Genomic DNA, 27,187 nt, shown 5'->3' on the forward strand with positions numbered 1-27,187 from the left:
CATAAGGAATAACACAGAGGACATTGGGAGAGGGAGAGAAGTGAGTTGGGGGAAATAAGAGGGGGAGACAAACCATGAGAGACTGTGAACACTGAGAAACACACTAAGGGTTTTGGAGGGGAGGGGGGTGAGGGGTTGGGTGAGCCCAGTGGTGGGTATTAAGGAGGGCACGTATTGCATGGAGCACTGGGTGTGGTGCATAAACAATGAATCTTGGAAAACTGAAAAAAAAAAGAAGAAGAAGAAGAAGAAGAAGCTGTAAGTAGTACATTATGTCCAGGGATAAGCAGCAGGAGATGATCCTGAGTTATAGATGAGACATTTTTTTGTCATCTAAAAAAGTAGAGATTTTTGTTTATGGGAAATCACTAAAACATTTCAAGAAGTGAAATCACATGCTAGTTATGCATTTTATTAATTCATTTGACAGATATTTACTAAGCTCCAAATTAATGGTTGTGGCAAGTGGAGGGAGTGTAGGTATGGACAAGACTAGAGGCAACTAAGGAATGCTGGCAATTATCTCAGGAATGTGTACATTTGAGAGATTTCAGCATATGAGTGATAGGGAAAGCTATGGGAATAAGTGAGGTTTCTTAGGGAGAGCACATATAACACAAAGAGTAGAAGGTATAAAACAAATCCCGAAGGGGCTGGCCAAAGAGAAGACTGAAAAAAGAGTCTAGAAGGTAGGTGGACATTTAGGTATACACGGAGGTAGGGAATTTCAGGAAGAAAAGAGTGATTAGTGGGGTCAAATCATTCAGAGACAACAGGTTAGTTGAGGACTGAGAAGTATCTGTTGAACATGGAAACTAAGAAGTTGTATTTGACCTTTCATGGAGTAGCTTCAGGAGAAGACAGACAGGAGGGAGATAAAGGGTGAATGGTAGGTTAGAGTCTAGGCAATAAACCTACATTATTCTTCCAAATAGCCTGGTGTTAGCTGGAGTAGCAACTATCAGGGGTTAAGGAAAAAAATATTTTTTTAAAGACAGAAAATATCTTAGATATACTTATAGTGGGGAGAGAGGCAGTAAAGGGTGTGAGGTTGGAAATAGAGGAGAGAGTATTTACTGAAAAATCATAATCTCAAATGGGAAGAATGGATTCAAAAAGCGCGAGTGGAGGGATTTTATTGTAATGGAAAAGGGACACCTATCCTTCAAAGGCAGGAGGGGAATTAGAGAGGAAGAGATGGAGGTAAGTTTGATGACGACTGTTGCAGAGATCATTTGCTGGTCATGAAAAGCTCCTGACTGGGTTGAAGACTGAGAAATAGAAAAGATTGTTAATAATTTTGAAGGGTCTGTACAAGTGCAATATAAATTGAGGGGTTGGTTCAAGAATGGGAATGTGGCACGTGGAGGGGTGAGGATTTTAGTGATTTGAGTATGCTGGTTAGAGCATAGACTGAACAGTCTCCCAGGATGGGATTGTCATCAGGAAACGTCTTTAGGTGGGACCAAGGAAAAAGTCTATGGCATAGGGTTGGAAACCACCATTCAAGATGACCTAAATCTATTCATCACTAATTTGTTGGTGTTGAAGCAGTGCGTAATCTACCTAACTATAGTATTATCTAGTATATAAGACTTCTTTGCCAAATCGTCTACTGAAATCTAAGTCTGTTTCTTTCTAATTTAATAAAACTACCAAATTTTTTACTTTTCCATGTTTTCAGTGAGACCATACTAGCTTTTGGTGATCACAATGGTTCTATTTGTTAAGTTGTCCTTATTTTTTTTTGTATGGATCCCATCAACCTGACTGTCCTTTGAAACTATATCAGTATACAGGAAATGTAATTCAATGCATGGAAATTTATTGTATTCATACTCTTTTCTTATAGCAAATACCTGGTCAGTTTAGAAACATTTTTATAATGGTTATAGTTACTTTAATATAATATATGTAAATATATTATAACATATAACATGGTTTTAAATAAATAAACTGGGAGTGAGCAGCAATCTAATGTTGCATAACTTACCTATTATTTTGGAGAGAGCCTGAACAAATTTACTATAGAAATAATGTCTTTTGGAGGAGTCAAGATGGCGGAGAAGTAGCAAGCTGAGACTGCTTCAGCTAGCCGGAGATCAGCTAGATAGCTTATCTAAAGATTGCAAACACCTGAAAATCCATCGGCAGATCGAAGAGAAGAAGAACAGCAATTCTGGAAACAGAAAAACAACCACTTTCTGAAAGGTAGGACCGGCGGAGAAGTGAATCCAAAGCGACGGGAAGATAGACCCCGGGGGGAGGGGCCGGCTCCCGGCAAGCGGCGGAGCAACCGCGCACAAAATCAGGACTTTTAAAAGTCTGTTCCGCTGAGGGACATCGCTCCAGAGGCTAAACCGGGGCGAAGCCCACGCGGGGTCAGCGTGGCCTCAGGTCCCGCAGGGTCACAGAAGGATCGGGGGTGTCTGAGTGTCGCAGAGCTTGCGGGTATTGGAACGGGAAAGCCGGCTACAGAGACAGAGCCGACAGTAAGCTCGCAGCTCCGTGTTACCTTGAACCGGTCGCAGGCTCGGTGAGCTCGGAGCGCGGCCGGAGGTCAGGCAGACGGGAGTAACTGGGCGCTGTTCTCTGAGGGCGCACTGAGGAGTGGGGCCCTGGGCTCTCGGCTCCTCCGGGCCGGAGACCAGGAGGCCGCCATTTGTATTCCCGTCCTCTGGAACTCTACGGAAAGCGCTCAGGGAACAAAAGCTCCTGAAAGCAAACCCGAGCGGATTACTCACCCCGGCCCCGGGTAAGGGCGGTGTAATTCCGCCTGGGGCAAAGACACTTGAGAATCACTACACCAGGCCCCTCCCCCAGAAGATCAACAAGAAATCCAGCCGAGACCAAGTTCACCTACCAAGGAGTGCGGTTTCAATACCAAGGAGAGCAGCAGAATTCCAGAGGAGGAGAAAGCCAAGCACGGAACTCATGGCTTTTTTCCTGTGATTTTTTTTAGTCTTGCAGTTAATTTAATTTTTTCTTTTTCATTTTTTTTTTTTTTCTTTTCTCGCCTTCAGGTAAAATTTTTTTTTTTAACTGTTACCTTTTTCTTTTTTAACGATTTTTTAATAGTTTATCTAATATATATATATATATATTTTTTTACATTTTTCTTAGGTGTTTTCTTTTTTAAAAAAAATTCTTTTCTTTTCTTTTCTTTTTTTTTTTTTTTTCTTTTTTCTTTCTTCCTTTTTGAACCTCTTTTTATCCCCTTTCTCCCCACTCACGATTTTGGATCTCTTCTAATTTGGCTAAAGCATATTTTCCTGGGGTTGTTGCCACCCTTTTAGTATTTTACTTGCCCCTTCATTTACTCTTATCTGGACAAAATGACAAGACGTAAAAATTCACCACAAAAAAAAGAACAAGAGGCAGTACCGAAGGCTAGGGACCTAATCAATACAGACATCGGTAATATGTCAGATCTAGAGTTCAGAATGACAATTCTCAAGGTTCTAGCCGGGCTCGAAAAAGGCATGGAAGATATTAGAGAAACCCTCTCGAGAGATATAAAAGCCCTTTCTGGAGAAATAAAAGAACTAAAATCTAACCAAGTTGAAATCAAAAAAGCTATTAATGAGGTGCAATCAAAAATGGAGGCTCTCACTGCTAGGATAAATGAGGCAGAAGAAAGAATTAGTGATATAGAAGACCAAATGACAGAGAATAAAGAAGCTGATCAAAAGAGGGACAAACAGCTACTGGACCACGAGGGGAGAATTCGAGAAATAAGTGACACCATAAGACGAAACAACATTAGAATAATTGGGATTCCAGAAGAAGAAGAAAGTGAGAGGGGAGCAGAAGGTATACTGGAGAGAATTATTGGGGAGAATTTCCCCAATATGGCAAAGGGAACGAGCATCAAAATTCAGGAGGTTCAGAGAATGCCCCTCAAAATCAATAAGAATAGGCCCACACCCCGTCACCTAATAGTAAAATTTACAAGTCTCAATGACAAAGAGAAAATCCTGAAAGCAGCCCGGGAAAAGAAGTCTGTAACATACAATGGTAAAAATATTAGATTGGCAGCTGACTTATCCACAGAGACCTGGCAGGCCAGAAAGAGCTGGCATGATATTTTCAGAGCACTAAACGAGAAAAACATGCAGCCAAGAATACTATATCCAGCTAGGCTATCATTGAAAATAGAAGGAGAGATTAAAAGCTTCCAGGACAAACAACAACTGAAAGAATTTGCAAATACCAAACCAGCTCTACAGGAAATATTGAAAGGGGTCCTCTAAGCAAAGAGAGAGCCTACAAGTGGTAGACCAGAAAGGAACAGAGACCATATACAGTAACAGTCACCTTACAGGCAATACAATGGCACTAAATTCATATCTCTCAATAGTTACCCTGAATGTGAATGGGCTAAATGCCCCTGTCAAAAGACACAGGGTATCAGAATGGATAAAAAAACAAAACCCATCTATATGTTGCCTCCAAGAAACACATTTTAAGCCCGAAGACACCTCCAGATTTAAAGTGAGGGGGTGGAAAAGAATTTACCATGCTAATGGACATCAGAAGAAAGCAGGAGTGGCAATCCTTATATCAGATCAATTAGATTTTAAGCCAAAGACTGTAATAAGAGATGAGGAAGGACACTATATCATACTCAAAGGGTCTGTCCAACAAGAAGATTTAACAATTTTAAATATCTATGCCCCCAACGTGGGAGCAGCCAACTATATAAACCAATTAATAACAAAATCAAAGAAACACATCAACAACAATACAATAATAGTAGGGGACTTTAACACTCCCCTCACTGAAATGGACAGGTCATCCAAGCAAAAGATCAGCAAGGAAATAAAGGCCTTAAATGACACATTGGACCAGATGGACATCACAGATATATTCAGAATATTTCATCCCAAAGCAACAGAATACACATTCTTCTCTAGTGCACATGGAACATTCTCCAGAATAGATCACATCCTCGGTCCTAAATCAGGACTCAACCAGTATCAAAAGATTGGGATCATTCCCTGCATATTTTCAGACCACAATGCTCTAAAGCTAGAACTCAACCACAAAAGGAAGTTTGGAAAGAACCCAAATACATGGAGACTAAACAGTATCCTTCTAAAGAATGAATGGGTCAACCGGGAAATTAAAGAAGAATTGAAAAAAATCATGGAAACAAATGATAATGAAAATACAACGGTTCAAAATCTGTGGGACACAACAAAGGCAGTCCTGAGAGGAAAATATATAGCGGTACAAGCCTTTCTCAAGAAACAAGAAAGGTCTCAGGTACACAACCTAACCCTACACCTAAAGGAGCTGGAGAAAGAACAAGAAAGAAACCCTAAGCCCAGCAGGAGAAGAGAAATCATAAAGATCAGAGCAGAAATCAATGAAATAGAAACCAAAAAAACAATAGAACAAATCAACGAAACTAGGAGCTGGTTCTTTGAAAGAATTAATAAAATTGATAAACCCCTGGCCCGACTTATCAAAAAGAAAAGAGAAAGGACCCAAATAAATAAAATCATGAATGAAAGAGGAGAGATCACAACTAACACCAAGGAAATACAAACTATTATAAGAACATACTATGAGCAACTCTACGGCAATAAATTTGACAATCTGGAAGAAATGGATGCATTCCTAGAAACATATAAACTACCACAACTGAACCATGAAGAAATAGAAAGCCTGAACAGACCCATAACCAATAAGGAGATTGAAACAGTCATTAAAAATCTCCAAACAAACAAAAGCCCAGGGCCAGACGGCTTCCCGGGGGAATTCTACCAAACATTTAAAGAAGAACTAATTCCTATTCTCCTGAAACTGTTCCAAAAAATAGAAATGGAAGGAAAACTTCCAAACTCATTTTATGAGGCCAGCATCACCTTGATCCCAAAACCAGACAAGGATCCCACCAAAAAAGAGAGCTATAGACCGATATCCTTGATGAACACAGATGCGAAAATACTCAACAAAATACTAGCCAATCGGATTCAACAGTACATTAAAAAGATTATTCACCACGACCAAGTGGGATTTATTCCAGGGCTGCAAGGTTGGTTCAACATCCGCAAATCAGTCAATGTGATACAACACATCAATAAAAGTAAGAACAAGAACCATATGATACTCTCAATAGATGCTGAAAAAGCATTTGACAAAGTACAACATCCCTTCCTGATCAAAACTCTTCAAAGTGTAGGGATAGAGGGCACATACCTCAATATCATCAAAGCCATCTATGAAAAACCCACCGCAAATATCATTCTCAATGGAGAAAAACTGAAAGCTTTTCCGCTAAGGTCAGGAACACGGCAGGGATGTCCATTATCACCACTGCTATTCAACATCGTACTAGAGGTCCTAGCCTCAGCAATCAGACAACAAAAGGAAATTAAAGGCATCCAAATCGGCAAAGAAGAAGTCAAATTATCACTCTTCGCAGATGATATGATACTATATGTGGAAAACCCAAAAGACTCCACTCCAAAACTGCTAGAACTTATACAGGAATTCAGTAAAGTGTCAGGATATAAAATCAATGCACAGAAATCAGTTGCATTTCTATACACCAACAGCAAGACAGAAGAAAGAGATATTAAGGAGTCAATCCCATTTACAATTGCATCCAAAACCATAAGATACCTAGGAATAAACCTAACCAAAGAGACACAGAATCTATACTCGGAAAACTATAAAGTACTCATGAAAGAAATTGAGGAAGACACAAAGAAATGGAAAAATGTTCCATGCTCCTGGATTGGAAGAATAAATATTGTGAAAATGTCTATGCTACCTAAATCAATCTACACATTTAATGCAATTCCTATCAAAGTACCATCCATCTTTTTCAAAGAAATGGAACAAATAATTCTAAAATTTATATGGAACCAGAAAAGACCTCGAATAGCCAAAGGGATATTGAAAAAGAAAGCCAACGTTGGTGGCATCACAATTCCGGACTTCAAGCTCTATTACAAAGCTGTCATCATCAAGACAGCATGGTACTGGCACAAAAACAGACACATAGATCAATGGAACAGAATAGAGAGCCCAGAAATAGACCCTCAACTCTATGGTCAACTAATCTTCGACAAAGCAGGAAAGAATGTCCAATGGAAAAAAGACAGCCTTTTCAATAAATGGTGCTGGGAAAATTGGACAGCCACATGCAGAAAAATGAAATTGGACCATTTCCTTACACCACACACAAAAATAGACTCAAAATGGATGAAGGACCTCAATGTACGAAAGGAGTCCATCAAAATCCTTGAGGAGAACACGGGCAGCAACCTCTTCGACCTCTGCCGCAGCAACATCTTCCTAGGAACAACGCAAAAGGCAAGGGAAGCAAGGGAAAAAATGAACTACTGGGATTTCATCAAGATCAAAAGCTTTTGCACAGCAAAGGAAACAGTTAACAAAATCAAAAGACAACTGACAGAATGGGAGAAGATATTTGCAAACGACATATCAGATAAAGGACTAGTGTCCAGAATCTATAAAGAACTTAGCAAACTCAACACCCAAAGAACAAATAATCCAATCAAGAAATGGGCAGAAGACATGAACAGACATTTCTGCAAAGAAGACATCCAGATGGCGAACAGACACATGAAAAAGTGCTCCATATCACTCGGCATCAGGGAAATACAAATCAAAACCACAATGAGATATCACCTCACACCAGTCAGAATGGCTAAAATCAACAAGTCAGGAAATGACAGATGCTGGCGAGGATGCGGAGAAAGGGGAACCCTCCTACACTGTTGGTGGGAATGCAAGCTGGTGCAGCCACTCTGGAAAACAGCATGGAGGTTCCTCAAAATGTTGAAAATAGAACTGCCCTATGACCCAGCAATTGCACTATTGGGTATTTACCCTAAAGATACAAATGTAGGGATCCAAAGGGACACATGCACCCGAATGTTTATAGCAGCAATGTCCACAATAGCCAAACTATGGAAAGAACCTAGATGTCCATCAACAGATGAATGGATCAAGAAGATGTGGTATATATACACAATGGAATACTATGCAGCCATCAAAAGAAATGAAATCTTGCCATTTGCAACAACGTGGATGGAACTAGAGCGTATCATGCTTAGCGAAATAAGTCAAGCAGAGAAAGACAACTATCATATGATCTCCCTGATATGAGGAAGTGGTGATGCAACATGGAGGCTTAAGTGGGTAGAAGAATAAATGAAACAAGATGGGATTGGGAGGGAGACAAACCATAAGTGACTCTTAATCTCACAAAACAAACTGAGGGTTGCCGGGGGGAAGGGGTTGGGGAGAAGGGGGTGGGATTATGGACATTGGGGAGGGTATGTGATTTGGTGAGTGCTGTGAAGTGTGTAAACCCGGTGATTCACAGACCTGGGGATAAAAATATATGTATATAAAAAATATATGTTTATAAAAAATAAAAAATTAAAAAAAAAAAAAAAAGAAATAATGTCTTTTGTAATGCCATGTTCCTTTTTTTCTTATTGTATATGTCTTCTTTGTACTACAGGTATCATTATTGTGCTGAAGATCTATTTAAAACTATTAGTTATATCTTATTTAGAATGGCTGTCTCTGTGTATATACAAGATGTGCCTATAAAATAATGAGGCTACAACTACCTACAAAATTCAGTCCCACTTTGAGTTTTCAAAGAGATAACATGGCATGGAAGACCAGAAGAATGGACCACATTAAAAGTTTCTTGCATATTTAAGAGTTACTTATCTTGGAAACAATCAGTCTTATGGTAGAAGATATTTTGTCAACAGGTGGCAAATATAAACATACATGATCAAAAATAAACTTTTCCTGTGTTTTCTCACACTTTTTTCTCTGTAGATGTTTCTTCTGGCAATAACATGTGCATTTGTATCCAAAACACTCTCTGGATCTTATATGAATTCCATGCTCACACAAATAGAGAGACAATTCAACATCCCTACATCTCTAGTCGGATTTATTAACGGGAGCTTTGAGATTGGTAATGAATTATTTTTGCATTACTTCTTTTTATCTTTTATTTTATCTATAAAGCTACTTTGAATTTTATTCTCCTTACTTGCAATTTTAGGACATCTAATCTGAGTAACATGTTTTCCAAAAGGAATGAATAGCCTTGCTAACTTTGAAATATTCTTAGAAACAGTTAGTTTAAGTATTATCCCCCAAATAATAATCAAATATTGCCACATATCTCACCATTGGAATTTTTACTCTAATAGTTATTGGTTATCTAGTATGAGTAGCAGGGTACTTAGAATTTTTGTATCTAATCTATCATTTGATAAATTTTAAAAGTCCCATCTTCCTATTTAGAAGATACACATCATGGAAAACAAAGGAATCTGTTTTCTAGAGGAAAACATGAATATTTTTCTTCTGCTGTTCTGGGAAGTTAACAATTCTTTCTAAGTGCAGAAGGAAAAAGGAACTGTTTTTCTATCTCCCTGAATTTATTTCAGAAACAGACTCTAGGAAAGAATAGAATCTATTCTTACTATCTGCTTTTTGTGGAGGACTGGGAAGATGTGAAGACACAGGAAGAATGAGGAAGAGAAAGACTTCTATAAACAAAGCTGCGTAGAACTATGAACACCTTTCTTTCAGTTTTAGAGTAGCTTCTACCTCCTCCAAGGTGCAAGTTATCTTTAATATACTTATTCAATATCTGAAAGAAAAACTGGGTTTGAGGAGAGGGATAACGGAAACAGGTGATGTTTGATCTTGTTTGTCTCCTAGTGTTCAACCACCCCCCCCCCAGACACAACTCTGCACCACTCATATGCTGGATCCTGGGGATGGAGAAAAGATATAACTCTTTATACAGTCCAGCTTGGACCCAGCTCACAATCCAAGGGATGGCATTGATGTACAATAATAATTTTAATTGAATGCAGTAAGTTTGGTAGTATAGGTAGATGCAAAGTCCTATAAGAACACACATCAGGGACACAGCCTTACTTGGGGAAGATGTTGAAGGATAAGTAAAAAGTTTTCTAGGTGAAGAAACAAGGATGTATGTGAAGGGAATTTCAATAGAAGAAGCTTAAGGGCGAGGTAGCATAGTAATTTGTATGGGGAGTAACATTCAGCCCAGTATTATTGACTCACAAAGCTTATGTGGAATTTATTAAGATAGGAGTCTGGAGAAATGGGCAGGGGTGAGAAATGGACTATGGTTAGCCTTGTATGCTTGCTATGGAATTTACATAAAATAAAAATTATAAAAGTAAAAAAAAAACTTTGAGTAAAGTTATCAAAATATTAAAATGACTGTCATATAGTAATATTTGTGCTTACTAATATACTAAATATAATATCTACACTAATTTTTAAAGTAATAAGTAGGGTTGATATTTTGAGGTATCTGCAACAACTATAATATCGTAAGCAAATATCTGTAACTTCTATTGGTGACAATCTGTGACAAAATCTTAAGTACTGTTAATGCTACATAGTTTATACCTACTCTCACTATCAAAGAAAATGCTAATATTAATTTTAATTAAAACTTAGTGAAAATAAAAGACACAACTTTTTTTCCTCACTCAAGTTCATGGAACCCTGATTTCTATTCATGGACTCCTTGAGGTTTGTTTATACACCACAGGTTAAAAGCAGCTATTTAAAACAAAGGTCAGGGGCGCCTGGGTGGCTCAGTGGGTTGAGCCTCTACCTTTGGCTCAGGTCATGATCTCAGGGTGCTGGGATCACTCAGGTCACGATCTCAGGGTCCTGGGATCGAGTACTGCATCAGGTTCTCTGCTCAACAGGGAGCCTGCTTCCCTCCTCTCTCTCTGCATGCCTCTCTGCCTACTTGTGATCTCTTTCTCTCTCTGTCAAATAAATAAATAAAATATAAACAAACAAACAAACAAACAGGTCAGATTTGCTTTTAATCAAGGCCATGCTTGTGGCTATGTTAGAGATACGTTTAAAGGTGACCAGTCAACCAGAGAGGATCCTAACAGGCTAACACAAAAGCACAAGAGAGAGCTGTCTGGGTCTGAGTCAGGATCGTACTATAGATATACAGAGAAGAGGGTGACCTACAAAATACTGAGCAGTTAGGTTCCTGAGAACTTAGTGGAAGATTAGATGTGGCAGATGAGAAAAGCAGGAATCCCCAGATTTACATTTGGGCAGTGGAGTGGATAGTGGTACTGGGACAGAGAATAGAAGAAGGGGTCGAGATTGTGCTGGTGGCTATGGGGATGATGATGATTTCTGTTTAGGCAAACTATTTATGGTATTAGCAGTGAGCTCTTTGAGTAAGGTTGTCTGCATGGCAGTTATATGAGCTAGAAGCATTGGAGGAACTGTTTGGGCTGGAGCTACTGATTACTGAGTAAGCCAGTAGTTGTTAAAAGTAAAGAACAGATGAGGCTATTTAGGGAGATGGTAGAGAGAGATAAATACCAGGGATAAAAGCTGGATCCCTGAGGTGCACCAATATATAAGGAACAAGTGGAAGCAAGGAGCCCACCAAAGTGTTAAGAGAAGGAATAATCAGAGAATTAAGAGAGAAATTAGGAGAGAATATTATGATAGATACCAAGGGAGTAGACGTTTCCAAAAGAAAAAAATTGTCAACAGTCTCAAAAGCATAAGACATATCCAGTTAGACAAGGATAGAAAACTATACCCTGGGTTTTATGGTATGATAATTATGATGTTGGCCAGGGCACTTTTACCTGAACAGTAGATAGAGAAGCTAGAAGGCAGGAAGGGAGCAATGACTTTGGGAAAGAAGGGGAGGGGAAGAAGTGGAATCTGTGACTACAGGTGACTGTCGGTTTAGAGAGAAACTAGAGAATATCTGTAATTAAAACACAGCAGAGAAAGAGAGACTTAAATTGTATGAGAGAGATTTTAATTCTTGGAGTAGGTTGCTGGAGAGAATGGGAGTGCCCAGATAGGGTGTTGGACTTTGGATGGTTGGATGGGCACCACAACCTCCGAAACTGAAGGAAGGTGGTAAGGCCGTAAGGTGGAAAACATGACTGCCCCAAATTTCTTGACAAAGTGGGAAATATTGACTATGGAGAGTGAGTGGCAATAGGTGGCTTGAGAAGAATGATGAAGATCTGAAATAATGGCTGAAGGGAAGAGGAAAGACAATTTACAAATGCCAATAAAGCAGCATTAGTTTGCTTACCTTTCCTCAGTAATTTTTATAGACCATGTTCTCCATACCCTTCATAAAATCTTATCTATCCATTTCTATTCCCTCTCATGTGATTATTTTACCAACTGAGAGAGGCAGCTTGAAAAGCTCACCCTTATGTGGAGAGGAGGCTCTTCCTCTCTTCTTGTTTCCAAAATGGATATGGATTTCCAATGGTGGATTTCTAGAGATAATACCTTCAACATGGATGGCTTTGATGATGGGGATTTTAGAAACCTAGGGTGGTCACTGTGGTAGCACTTGGTGGGGCGCTGTTCATATCAAACAATGTAGGTACTGACACCTCTTCTTCTTACAAGGCAGACTAGAGAGAAACAGATATGGGAAGAAAAGTCTTCAAAATATGCACTACTACTTGGAAAATTATTAAAAACTTAAGGGAGAGTTTTTTAAATTTTTATAGTTCTCAAGCTCATCATAGAAGTTTCCTATGCAGAGTAGGATGAGGGAAAATATTGATTATTAAATTTTACAACCTTTTATACCATTCTTATCAAGGGCCTGCCCATTAGAATGGGGCCTCCACAATTAGTTTCTTTATCCTTAAACTTCATCCTAAGACATGGATAAATTTATTATTGAATTGACTTCTCAAAGCAAGACTTACTTCTAAGACCCAGTTGGAGAAGTGAGGACCTACTATTTTTTTTTTTTTTTTTACTTCTAAGGGTAGAAGTAATTTCACCCTTAGAAGTAAAATTAAAAATCTCTGGGTTGGTTATATTGATCAATATTTAGTTATATTTAAAGCACGAGTTAAAACATATATCTATCTGAATTTGACTTTGGCTTCTCTTTTCAAGTATGGAGCAGACATGGAGAGAAAGGCCAGAGGTGACATATAGTCTAACACCTACTTTGCATCCTATTTTTCTAAGCTACATAATCACACGCACAGTCTTTAATATCTCTTAGAACCATTGCTCAGTCCCTTCCAATGGCTTCTCTTCTGCCCTCTTTAAAGATTTTATTTATTTATTTGAGAGAGAGAGATCCCAAGTAGGCAGAGAGGTAGGCAGAGAGAGAGGAAGGAAAGCAGACTCCCTGCTGAGCAAAGAGCCCGATGCGGGACTCGATCCCAGGACCCTGAGATCATGATCTGAGCCGAAGGCAGCGGCTTAACCCACTGAGCCACCCAGGTGCCCTGCCCTCTTTAAATATTCATGTTCCACAGAGATCTGTTTACATATTTGTTGAGATTGTGAAACAGAGTCATTCTTCAAAGCAGGAGTTGTGTCTTATTATTCATATATTGCTTCATGCATTGCTAGCACCAGTCCTGGTACTCAAAATAGTTTTTATACAATAAATGCCAGATAGTAAATGACTGGATGAAGCTAAGCTATTGATCATACTTATTAAGATATTCATTTTTATCTTAATTTTTTCCTAGGAAATCTTTTGTTGATTATATTTGTGAGTTATTTTGGAACCAAATTACATAGACCTATACTGATTGGTGTTGGATGTGTGGTTATGGGCCTAGGGTGTTTCTTACAATCTCTACCTCATTTCCTCATGGACCGGTAAGTATACCAGTTTCTGGTGACTTTTTATGTTCAACTTTTGGCTATATGGAATGAAACTTGAAATTTCCTTTCTAGGAACAATACTTCCTAAAAGCACAGAGCACAGCAATGGGAGCTGAAAGATGCAGATTTCGTTCCACAAGTCAGTTGGGCTCTAGGCTGCCTTGCTTCACTTACATAGTCACATTTTGTCCATCTATGAAACAGAGATTTGGGACTTTATGGAGTGGAGTCTGATGAAAAGAGTCTTAGGACCTGGTAAAATGTCTTTAGACACTTCTAATACAATGAGGTTCTGTTTACTTGTATGTAGGTCACTAAAAGACCAGTCTGAAGGATGATTTTTATTTTAATTTTTACCAAAGTAATACGTGCATCAACTTGTAAAATTAAATTTGTTTTGAAAAAAGAATTGTCCCCTATCCCTTCAACATTGTTCATATTACTGCTTTCCATGAGTAGCTACTTGTAAATCTTTTAGTACTTTCTTCTGCTATTTGTCTCCATGGTTCTAAGTAAATGTTCATCCATTTGTTAATACTTTTGTGTTCTGTAACATATATTGATTTTCTGCTATAAAATTATATTCACTATTTCCATGTGTATGACTATGTAAGTATCTTTCATTGCTGAACCATGTTGTTATTCCTTTTTTATATCATCTTTATTTTCCTTGGATTTAATAATTGTTCTCTTTTTACTTGAGTCATTTTCTTTCTTTCTTTCTTTCTAATCTCTCACTAATCATCAGCAAAGTCTCCACTGATAGGGCAAATTCTCAAAATGCTCATACATATCACGGAGTCTCATTTTTGTTTTAGAGATAGTTCTATGTCACCATCAATTCTTTGTCTGCAGTCTGAATGGGAATCTCCCCAGGCTTGGTGCATGGCTCCTTCCTTGAAATCTTCCCTCACTGTTATCCTTGGAATTTGTTTGCTTCTATTCTCCATTTAGTTAACTTATATCTTGGCTATCATATCTTCTGCTTTTCTTTTTACTCTTACTTCTTTTTGTGGAAAACATAATCTAATAGGTTTCTGGAAAAATATGTAAAGGAAGTAGAAAATTTAAGACCGTGGACATCTGAAAATATTCTATTCTACTCTCATATTTGATTGATAGCCTGGCTGATATAAAATTCTAGATTGGAAATATTTTCCTAAGGATTTTGGAGACATCATTCCAGTGTTTTATGGTTTCCAATGTTACTATTGAGACTCTTATGCCATTCTAATCCCTGTGACCAGTTTCTTTTCTCTGGGAGCTACTGGGGTTTTCTTTTAAGCTCTGGAGTCTGGATTCATCATAACTATCTTGGTATAAATCCTTTTCTTCCATTGTGCTAGGTGACTTCAATCTGGACAACTTACATGTATTATTTCTTTGATGATGTACCTCCTCCCCATTTTCTCTTTCTAGAACTTCTACTATTTGAATTCTGTTACAGGCTTTCCCCATATATCTGGTGGTTCTCGGTTATCTAGTCACATTTAAGAAAGAGGAATAACAACAAGCAACTAACTGGAAGTTCTGTGTATGTGTATAAGGCTTAATTAATGGAGGACTTCTTTGTAGGGTGATTGTATAGGGACTGGCTATTTTTTAGGTGACTTAGAACTGCCCCTAAACAGTGAGTTTTCTTAAGTGGTGATTCTCCAATTTGTTTTCTGGGAGGTTGGAGCTTGGCTACCAGAACATGGAGGTGGGAATCTTGATTTTCAGTATGTAGATTTTTTTAACCTAATATCTGCAGTTTTTAGTATGGCTTCCCTAGCCTCAGTACCTATTTAGTCTCTAGAGACAAAGGCCATAATCAGTGTCGATGGCAGAGGATGTCTATAAAGGCTTAACTGCTCCTTATACACACTTTAAAGCAATTCTCTTTTGGGACCATGCATACTCTCACATTAGAAGTATCTTGTTTCTTGCCTGAAGCTTTCCAGGTTTCTATGGCATGTGTTTAGTTGCTCTCCTATAGCCACTTACTCGGGGTTATGTTTCTCATATCCACAATTTCAGTGATCATTCACTTATCTGCTTTTTTTTATTTTCAAAATCCTATTAAACTCTCTCTTCTTGTTAAATCTTCCCTTCTCTTTATCCACATAGTATTTTGTTTTTTTCCTTTCCTATTTTAAAATCCATTACTACCAATTTGGAAATATTTGGGGGAATGAATGGACATGGAATGAGTTACTGGGTTTTAAGAAGTAATTTAAATGAAAAAGATACTCCAACTTTCAGTTATTTCTGAAGGGATCAGAGTTTTCAAGGAGAAACAAGTAATATTCAGCTATTATTTTAATTTCTTTCTACACTCTGTCAAAGGTTAGGTTTTTTTTTTGGTTTTTGGTTTTTTGTTTTTTCGTCTGAAGCTCCCATGTTTCATGGGATCATGGGCTTGGAGACAGAGCCTTTGTCCACAATTCAAAGCCAAATTCTATGGGTATCTCTGGGCAGTTATTCTAAGGGGAAGGTATTTTAACCCTTTTTATTATGTTCTGTAACACAATGATTAGGACTTTTGGTGACATCCAAGCATAACACTCTTTAGCTTATTTGAAACTCAGAAAGGCAAGTTTTCTTTGGCTTTCTCTTCTCTAATAGAAATATAGAAACCAACCCAGTGCAATTACTAACAAAGAGACCTGGACATATTTTCCTCCATTGTTGCAGCATGTAATTTTCTTTCTGGGAAAAGGCATATGGATCTTGTGGTAATTTGCCTAAGATAATAGTCACGATTATTAACACTTTTGTTCTAATGAGAAAAGAAAAAGTCATTACATTGTGCTGCCACAGTGTTTGAGATTCTCCTAAGGTTTCTCATTATGATGGGTACATGTTTTGTTTCTCTGAGGACACTAATGAACACATGAAGGGATTATTGTTTGGATTCTCAGAAATGGGAGACCTGTTTTGTTGTGTTGTTTTTTTTCCCCCACAAGCCTTTAATTATATTTTGTTAAGTCTATTCTTTGTGTTAGTTTCTGTTCCTTCTCCCACAGTAATTATTTCCAGGAAATGATCACCTAAAAACCACTGAAGATTAATGTCAGATGATTTAAAAGGTAGCTCATTCACATACAGATAATTGAAAGTTAGCTGTCATGGGATTGTACCTTGACAGTGAGTGGCAAATTCTTTTTGATTATATTAATTTATGATGATTAGGTGGCAAAATGAAAAGAAATTTTTCCTGGATTTAGATGTTGTGTCTTAAGTGAAGCAGGAGTTAATCTGTACAATGCTCACATTGTCTTCATTGGCTCCTTAACATCGCCATGTTTTCCCTGTGTTCATACAGATATGAATATGAATCTACAGTTTCAGTTTCAGGCAATTTGTCCTCAAACAGTTTCTTGTGTATGGAAAATGGAACCCAGATTTTCAGACCAACAGAAGATCCATCAGGTTGTCTACTTCATTGTACTGCTTTCTGTTCAGTGAATTTGTAACTGAACACTTTCTGCTGAGGGGCTTTGAATGTTATTACGTTTGGTTAAGTGAGTAAGGTAAATGAACAAAAGAAAAAAAATTTTTTTCAGAGATTTTGGAGGAGATCATGGAGGGAAATAGAAATGGCCCGTAATTTAAATGTTATTCCTCTCATATTTGAATATACATAATAAGAATGTCCTATCTATTCTTTGAAATGGTTAGTTAAAAATAAGTCAAAGACATCCATCCAAGGACCACTTAGAGTTTATTCCACAGAGGAAAACATCTTAGAAAGAGGATTTATGCTGATGATTTGTAAATGAGTAACAGAAACAAAAAGATTTGTGTTATAACACAGGTCTTCTATAACAGAGAAAGCAGGCAAGTATACTGTGATTCTGATTTACTCTATTCTCTTTCTGCTGAACTAGGACCTTGTCTTTCTGCTCTACTTCTTCCTCTTTACCAGAGATACTAATTCATATTCTGACACAATAGTCGCGCTTCTGGCTTCCTGCAGTCCCAGACACCAACATCCAGCTTCTGCTCCTTCATATGTGAAGGGACCTATATAATCATCTGGCGATGCGTAGTCTGGAACTAACCCACTGATTTACCTCAGACCAGAACTTCTCTTCCTCTGATGGGGACATTTTTATACTGGATTCATATCAGTAGGAGTTACATTCATCCCCACGGCTGGGAATTTCACTGCTGGCATGGAATCAGAGGAAACTAAACAGTTTCAAGGAGTATAAGAATAGCTGTCTCAGAAACTCTAAGCCAAAGCAACTCCCTGGGGAAACAACAAACAAACAAAAAGCCCCTGTGACATCAATGGTGGCCTATATTCTTTTCTTGAACTGACTTTTTCCAAAGGCTGATCTAGGTCCTATTTCCTATTTTTTTTTTTTAATCTGCATTGTAGTAGATAAATCAAAACCTTCCCAGTCTAGAGAATTTCCAGAAAAGTACATTAATTCTTTGATTACCTGACATGTTAAATTTTGTCCTGAGTAGGCCTAGAATGTGCCCATGATCTCTAGACACTGTGCTCACCATGGGCGGGGGGGGGGGGACATGAATACCTAGAAATGGGCATTATGATTTTCTAGACTGGGAATAACTGAGAGATAAACCTCACAAGATATTTCTAGCCCAGCTGAGCTCAGGAGCCTCATATCTGTGGGTACCTGGGCAGATTATAAAAGACATAAATAAATTGTCATTCACTTTTCTGAAAACATGACCCTAAAGAGTGTCCTCCTGGCTTGATAGCCATATAGGCTTAGAACAGAATTGGCTGTTTTCAGACAACTTCCTATCTTCTTCCCTTTCATTCCCTTTGGCCTACTCTTTGTTACTCTACTGAGCAGCGCTGCTTCAAGGATTGGGTTTGGTTTCTCTGTTAAAAATTATTTGATGGTTACAGTATACAGTAGGTTCTATAGATAAAATGTGATTACAGGGTGCGCCTGGGTGGCTCAGTGGGTTAAAGCCTCTGCCTTCAGCTCAGGTCATGGTCCCAGGGTCCTGGGATAGAGCCCCGGATCGGGCTCTCTGCTCAGCAGGGAGCCTGCTTCCTCCTCTCTCTCTCTCTCTCTGCCTGCCTCTCTGCCTACTTGTGATCTCTGTCTGTCAAATAAAATCTTTTTTAAAAAAATGTGATTACGGCCTGGTTAAATATTTTTAGTTTCTATAAAGTAATTAGAGCTGTAGAGAATTCAAACTTCAGGGAGATTCTTATTGAAATCTCAGAGTATCAATTCTAGAAAGAGATATTTGTGTTTGTTTTTTTCTCTTCCTTAAGTTAGTATAGAAGGGGTGTAGCTCTCACAGCAGCCAGCTGGGTTCAGTAGGTGCTGATAGACTGTCTCTCTGGAAGGAAAAAATTTCTGGCTTTTAGTGTTTGTCAATTTGTGTGTATAAATACTGCCATCAAACTACCAATGTGTTGCTATCAAATATTAAATTGAAAAGAGATGTGTATACCACTCATCTATTCCAACACAGTAGGAACTGGCTCCAACATGCCACTTACATTTGGCCATACCTAAGTACCCTGTCAGAAAATGCAAATAGAATGGTCCAATAATGCATAGCTGACATAGTAGTATACATCATTGACAAGATGCCATGTCACATAAGAATTGAAATGTTGGGGCACCTGGGTGGCTCAGTGGGTTAAAGCCTCTGCATTAGGCTCAGCTCATGGTCTCAGGGTCCTGGAATTGAGCCCCACATCGGGTTCTCTGCTCTGCGGGGAGCCTGCTTCCTCCTCTCTCTCTGCCTGCCTCTCTGCCTACTTGTGATCTCTGTCTGTCAAGTAAATAAATAAAATCTTTAAAAAAAAAAAAGAATTGAAATATTGACCAAAAATCTAGAATTAAGTATTACTGATACTTTACTACCAAAACACTAATACAATATCTTTTTTTTTTCTTTTAATACAGACTGTGTGAAAGAAGTGAAATCATTAATGTGGGTGTATGTACTAGTAGGAAATATCATACGTGGAATTGGCGAAACTCCCATCATGCCTTTGGGTATTTCCTACATAGAAGATTTTGCCAAATCTGAAAACTCTCCTTTATATATTGGTGAGTTTGAAAATCTGCCTTAACCTCTCCTCAGGAAAGGAAGTTCCTTACAGGTGGATGTCAGTTACTTGGACTCAGTGATTTCCAGAATGATGAGAAGAGTACCTTGGTACAGCTGGTCATCAATAAAAGTTTACCAAATTGAGCTAACTCCAAATAAGCCTCTTTTCTAACTCTGCTTTTTGCTATTAAAAATACCACTCATTTAGTACCCCTGGAGTTCTCTTTGACTCATCCATTTCCTTGACACCATTCTATACCAAGTCTGTTAAGTGACTTACCAATGTTTTCTTTAAAATGTCTCTTACATTCAAAATCTTTCTATTTTCATTACATGTATTTTTGTTTGGGTCTTCATTACTTCATCTATAGATTATTATAACACCTTCATTGGTCATGTTATCACTAGCATATTCTTTCAATTTCTAATAAACACTCTTGCAGTATATTTTTTCTCAAATGTTTTAATCATGTCTTCCTTACCATATTAATAAAACATACTAGCTCTTTCTTTACTAAATCTAATCTCTCCAATTACTACTCAATCTGTTTGTTTTCTTCACAATCTCTCCATGCTAGTCAGGCTTTTTCAGATTCTTCACAAATATCTGGTTCATACTTTTGGTTATGTTTCGTGAAATTTCCTTTTCTAAAATCAATCATTGTCACCTCCCACAATAACCAAAATAAGATCTACCTTCTTATGTAGTCTACTAATCTCCTAAATGTTCTTAATTTATTATGAATAGCTTATTTGTATTCTTTAGTTGTTCCATCTGTTGTTATTTACAAAAGTGTAACTTTTAGTTTGGACATATTTTGCTATTAATGTAGACATATATTTTAAGAATCAGAAATGTCAAAGAGGGTGAAAGAAAATTGGAGCAGAGTTATACATAATTGAGATAGAACAAAATATTTAGAGGATCTTACCCCAAGTAATCTTTGGCTCTTTTTGATCATTCATTGATTTTTCAATAAGCTTTTTTGATGTTTTTCTTTTCTGTCCTTTCAAATCACTTATTTATTTATCTTGAAAAAATACAAATATTTATCTTGAAAGAATAAATTAACAAACCCCTTGTTATAATCTGTGTTTCTTTATTCAATAAATACTAGGGTGTATAATATATGGAAATAATAGTAATAATCTCTATATGTACTAAGATAAGACATAGTCCATATAAATTTTAGTATATAAATAACTACATAATTATAAAGCAACCAAATCTGATAAATACCTGTGTGTAATTAAATTAGAGAAAAAATCAGACTTAAAAAATGAAATAAATAAAATGTGCACATGCATATAATTAAATAACTATAAATCAATAAGCTACACAATGGGAGAAAATAGTTCCATGTATGACTTTGAAGTTTAGGAAAGAACAGAAAAGTAGAAATGAATGTTGAGAGTCACTTACATAGAGAAAACAAATGAAATTAAGAGAGAAATGAGTGGGGCACCTGGGCAGCTCAGTTGGTTAAGCGACTGCCTTCAGCTCAGGTCATGATCTGGAGTCCTGGGATAGAGTCCCACATTGGGCTCCCTGCTTAGCAGGGAGTCTGCTTCTCCCTCTGACCTTCTCCCTTCTCATGCTCTCTCTTTCTCAAGTAAATAAATAAAATTTTAAAAAAGAGAGAGAGAAATGAGTTAATGAGAAATTCTACATTAAAACACCAAGGAACACTTTTAGTTATTGAGAAGAATGGGAAGAAAAAAAATCAAAGTAGGAACAAGGGAAAAAGTAAACAATAAATGCATAGTTTAGTGAAAGTATTACGAGGAAATGTCAAAAGAGGAGCTAGACTGCAGTATCAAATAACATAAAGAGTTAGGAGAATGGAGACCAGAAAAGGACACCAAATAAGTGGCAAAAAGGATACTGGTGCTACCTGCAAGTATTTTGAGAAGAACGTGGAAGGATTTGAGCAGATTCAGGAAGTGGTGAGGCTGTAAATGCAGAGCAGTGAAATGAAAGCAAGCAGGGTAGAAATGTGAGATATTGTAATCAGTGCACAGGGAAGACCAAACCAGCACACACACACACACACACACACACACACACACACACACACAAATGTCTAATTGAGCAAGATCTCAGAGAAGATAGAAGGGGTTGAGGTCAAGAAGTCAAGTCTGTGGAGGGGGGCGGGTAGCCTATGGAACCATGGAAAAGGAGGAAGACATATTTTGAAGGAAGGAGCAGCACACTGAAGAAGGTTATGTCTGTGTTTTCTGCAATGGGGATGGCTCAGCCTTGATTCTGAATCGCAGGTAGGCCATGAGCTCACCGATGATGAAATTCCAGATGAGTAAGAAGTCGTGAGGGCAGAGGGGACTGATGAGAATAGAAGGCAAGAATGTGGAGGATAGGAAAGGAGATCATGATCAAAGAAGAGAAGTATCAGTATCAGTGAGAACTTAGCCAGAAGAAGAGGTTTCAAGTCAGAAATGTGAGAGTGAAGGTTTTCTGAGGAACATGTCATGAGAAAATTACTGTAACGTGGTGTTGGTCTGGAATTCCTCCAAAACTGTGCCTACAGAAAGCAACAAAAGAATCTCATTCTGTGTTGTGGTTTTGTCAACAGCATGATCCCAGCCAATGCTGCTACAGCAGATTTTACCTGCGATTTATCACACAAAAGAATTTGGAGGACTAGAGAATGTGGCTTTAAATATTGAGGTTCTTTTTCTCCACATTAACAGAAACAAACTTTTTACTTATACGTACACCAAGCTTAATTTTCTTATAAATTGGAAGTTTAAGGCAAACATATCTGAGGCACAAACAATGCGTCTTCAAACTCTTTATGGAATTAGGACTCTTTATGTGGGTATATAACTATACTATAATTTTATATTTTCATTTATTTTTAGGGTTTGTAGAAACAGGAGCTATCATTGGTCCTTTGATTGGACTTTTGTTAGCATCATTCTGTGCAAATGTTTATGTTGACACTGGATCTGTGAACACAGGTAATTCAATAAAATTTATTTATAGTGTCTAGAATACACAAATCACCTCCACTTATGTTATCACAGGTCATTCTTGCTTTAGTGGGTTCATGTGTGCCAACTGGAGTAAAGGAGTTTAAATAATTTTTCAAATATTTCAAACCAGGGGGCAGGAAAACAAATTAAAATGTTGACCTTCTGGCTTAAAATCCAGTGCTCTTTCTATTGTGCCACAACTATGTTTCCTTTTCTCAAGAGATATAAAGACAACATAGGTCTGAATTTCTTTTAATCAAATTATTATTTATATGTAATTAGAGCTTATAGTTATTTAATAAGTATCTGTTTATAAAGTCCCTACAGGAGAGGACAGAGAACGAAAATAATTTATTGCTAGGCAATATTGTAATACCACCTATCATCAGACAAATTTCATGAATGTCTAAGTTGTTTACAAATTCTATACTTAGATAAAACCTGAAAACTGTAATATTAATAATTTTCTATAGCTCATGCAGGAATTTGTGACAAGCTAATAAAAATGTGTATATTTCTTTACAGATGATCTGACCATAACTCCCACTGATACTCGTTGGGTTGGTGCATGGTGGTTTGGCTTTTTGATTTGTGCAGGAGTGAATGTGCTCACTGCCATTCCTTTTTTCTTTCTGCCCAAAACACTTCCAAAGGAAGGACTAAAGAATAATGCAGACATCATTAAAAATGAGAAAGAAGAGAAACAAAGCAAAAAAGTCAAGAAGGAAAAGGATGGAATCACTAAAGGCAAATATAAAAATTCTAAATACCATATAATTTACTTTTTTTTTTTTTTTTTTAGAGATGTGTCTATATTTCACTTTAACACTGTATCATGCTAGGGTGCATTAAGATAATTTGTCATTAATAGTCAGTAGTCAATAATGTCTAACAAGTCTGAGTCTTCCTGTGCTACTACTTGGAAATAAGTGATATAATTTGGAAGCCAAATTATCTGTTATCAACATAAATACAAAATCTTATGTTAATTCAGGCACTAAATAAATAAACTCTCATTTGCCTTTAAAAAAATCCTTTTTTATAGAGAACATAGGTCTAATTAAAAAGAATACAAATGGAGAACAAAAGGAGGAAAAATATACACTATTGCAAATAAATGTATAGTTCTGAAACAATAACAACAAAAAATGTTAGCTTAACTATGAGCTTCCTGCAAGTTAAGGCAGAAAAAGAAAAGAGAGGTCACAGAACTCTCTATACTTGATAGAAAGAAGAAGAATTCTCAAAGAGAAAGTGTTCTCCGAGTGACACACTGTAAAAAAAGAAAAACTTATCATATGATGTATAATGCAAGCACTATGGAACAACATAGTTTTTCAGCAAATACAAGTGCGTATTTTATAGAACAGTTTTTTTTTCCCCTTTTGGATACATCTTCAATAAAATCTCAAAGAATAATTTACAGAAAGTGTTTCTATGGGAAACTAAGCTAAAGTAATCTAAGTATTTAATGTTCAAGAACACTGATTCCCAAACTGGTCCATATATTGGAATTACCTGGGAAATTTTTAAAAAATACTGATGCCCAGAAATATTGTAGTACTCCCAGGAGGTCCGATTTAATTTGGATGAGGTATGGCCTGGGCCTTGGAACACTCAAAGATTGTTCATTTAGAAGGTGAAGAGAGATTCAGTCTCCTTATCTGTAAAATGGGTTAATAACAGTACTTATTATTACAGAGTTGTTGTGTGAGAGTAAAAGGAGTGCTGGCACATATTACTATTATTACTGCTACTAGTATTAGTGTTATTACTGTTGATGATGCTACTTCTACCATCACCCATAAATTATAATACCAGTTTACACAGAATTTTTTATTAACAATTACACATTCACTTAAACTGTTATTAAACATAATACTTCTCAGATCATTTGAAGCCAATTCAGAACCTTTCAAAATTCTCAGAGTGGTCATGATTATACTCACAATTCCTTCTGAAAGGTTGATACGGACTAATAGAAGATTTTAACATAGAATATTGTTTGTGATCTGCAAGATCAGTTTTCACAAGTAGGGAACAGCTGAACTTAGTATGCGACATATAGAAAAGAGATTTGAACTACTGAGACTTATCTACTAGAACAGAGATGTCAACAAACATGGACAACTTAAAAATCTCCAAAGTGCTCTGAGCACTTCTCACCTGCCATGTATTTTATTCATAAATAGGAATTCTACAGCTACAATAGGTTTCTTTGCATTAAGCTATGCACTCTTCTCTCTCTGAATTTATTTATGGATCCTTTGGATTCCAGCCAATTTATTGGGCAAAAAATGTACAGTAAGTAAGGAAATCAAGACAAAGAATGTGAAGATAGGAAAAGTGAAAAGTAATTATAGGTGAGACTTTACCCCTAAAATGGTGGTAGGATGAATTTGGAACATTTCCAAGAAATGGGTCACAAGTTTGGCCCTGAGCTGTGTCAGTCCATACTGACAGCAGCAAGTTTGGGTTATATCATTTACATAATCCTAAGTAAGTACCAAATGAATCAAGATCTCAGAGAGTAGAACCTGGGAGTTTATATTTTAAAAGATCCCTAGGTGGTTTCATTGTGTGTCCAGTATGAACTACTGGAAGGACCAAACTGTCATTCTGAGGAAGTAGGAAAATACCTGGCACTTGAGAAAATTATATACCATAAATTTCCACATATTTTAAATGGTCAGGAACAATAATATCAATATTTGAGTGTGAACTTTATCAGGTTGATCTCCTTCTAAGCTTTAAAAAACAGAACAAACATCTTTCATTTTAGGCAATCTCTAGAAAAGAGAGGATATTAGTAGAAGGAAAAAAAGAAGAAAAAAAAGCAACTGGTATGAACACAGACAATATTTGGATTATGTTATAGTTTTTCCTTAAGACACAATAGTGACTTAGTGATGGTAAAACAGTTGTGTTCTGCTCCCTGCACAGTCAGCTGCATTACTGACTTGCAGAGGGTAACAAAGTGATATAACTTTAGCTTTCAGGAGGTAACAAAATAAAGCAAAGCAAAACAAAAACAAGTATGTGCACCATAAACGGAAAACTTAATTTGAAGGGGAGGTTGGTGTTTTAGAAAAAGTCATTTTCAAAATGCAAAGTCAAGTTAGTTTAACACTATTGTCATTCTTTCATTTCAGATTTTTTACCATTCATGAAAAGTCTTCTATGCAACCCAATTTATATGCTTTTCATACTAATTAGCATTGTACAGTTCAATGCATTTGTTAATATGTTCACCTTCATGCCTAAATATCTGGAACAGCAATATGGAAAATCATCTTCAGATGCAATCTTTCTAATTGGTATGTTTATTCTTCTCTCTATCAGTAGCTCCTCCCTCCCCCCCTTTTTTTTTTTAACCATGAAAGGGTAAACAGTGTGACGATGATGGGTCTAGCAAACTCCTAAACTGATATATGTGGAGATGTTTCTGTCTCTGGCGCATTTCCCCCTGCCATTCTCCAGGGAAATCAACAAGGAAGGGAAGGAAAGAAGCCAGGAAATCCTGGCTTTCTTTTCTGGTCTTTCTCCAGTCAGAATGCAAATTCAAAATATTTTTGGAAATCCTGGGGAATGTACGGATTAGAGATCATTTTCAGAGAAGCAAGCCATTAACATAAAAAGGAAAACAATGTTAATTCGTTAGGAATCTAAGTTTTACTCTTAACTCCAGGTTATGAATTCCTGAGTTCCCTGGGCCCTCTGGTGGTTTGAGGCGTCTTTACAGCCCAAGCATTCTGTTTCTCCCAAGACCACACATTACCTCCAGTGGCTCTCTTCCACCTTGGCTTTCCCGTGAGAGCTTTTTACTATTTTGAAAAGTGAATGTCCCAGACTGCCTGCAGCCTTATCACCCAGAGTGCTTGTTAAAAGTTCAGATACCTGGTGCCCACCTCAAACATACTAAATTAGACAATCTGGTGTGGTATCCTGGAATGAATTTTTAACCAGTCTCCCAAGAAAATGTTGATGGGATTCACTTACCCTGGCATTGTAATGATGCAACCGAGCACTGTCTTTTCCTTTTTCTTGATATTTCCCCCTTTTTCTAGGGAGAGAGACATGAAATGTAAACGTACTTGACAATCACAGGCTCAGCAATCTCCCAAAGTATCTTGAACTAAGTCAAATTCTCAACATCTAGAGTTGGTATAAACAACCGCAAAATTATATTAATCATAAACTAATGACCAACTTTGACTTGTCACTCCTACCTGAACCATTAGAAGGAAATGTAGAATATGACCCCTGCATACAAGAAATTTACAACCTACTATAATTAAAGGAAGAATAGTGGTAACAGTCTTCAAAATACTTTGACATTGTCGGGCATTTAAAAATCTCTCTGTACGTAATTTTATCTCCATTTAGTTAATATATCCTAACAGATGTGAGATTATATTTAGTTAATATA

At 37.2% G+C, this 27,187-nt stretch overlaps 1 protein-coding gene across 3 annotated transcripts in view; it reads left to right on the plus strand.

Moving 5' to 3' along the window:
- SLCO1A2 (solute carrier organic anion transporter family member 1A2) overlaps positions 1-27,187 on the plus strand; it is a 135,223-nt gene that overhangs the window by 89,107 nt on the left and 18,929 nt on the right. For all 3 annotated transcript variants that reach the window (XM_059185908.1, XM_059185907.1, XM_059185909.1), the window contains 7 exons: positions 8,842-8,983; positions 13,584-13,716; positions 17,030-17,136; positions 19,617-19,763; positions 22,645-22,743; positions 23,284-23,505; positions 25,911-26,075. In XM_059185908.1, the coding sequence (XP_059041891.1) occupies positions 8,842-8,983; positions 13,584-13,716; positions 17,030-17,136; positions 19,617-19,763; positions 22,645-22,743; positions 23,284-23,505; positions 25,911-26,075 (1,015 nt within the window). The remainder of the gene's footprint in view (positions 1-8,841; positions 8,984-13,583; positions 13,717-17,029; positions 17,137-19,616; positions 19,764-22,644; positions 22,744-23,283; positions 23,506-25,910; positions 26,076-27,187) is intronic.

Source organism: Mustela lutreola, chromosome 8 (assembly GCF_030435805.1).
Source record: "Mustela lutreola isolate mMusLut2 chromosome 8, mMusLut2.pri, whole genome shotgun sequence".
NCBI lineage: Eukaryota > Metazoa > Chordata > Mammalia > Carnivora > Mustelidae > Mustela > Mustela lutreola.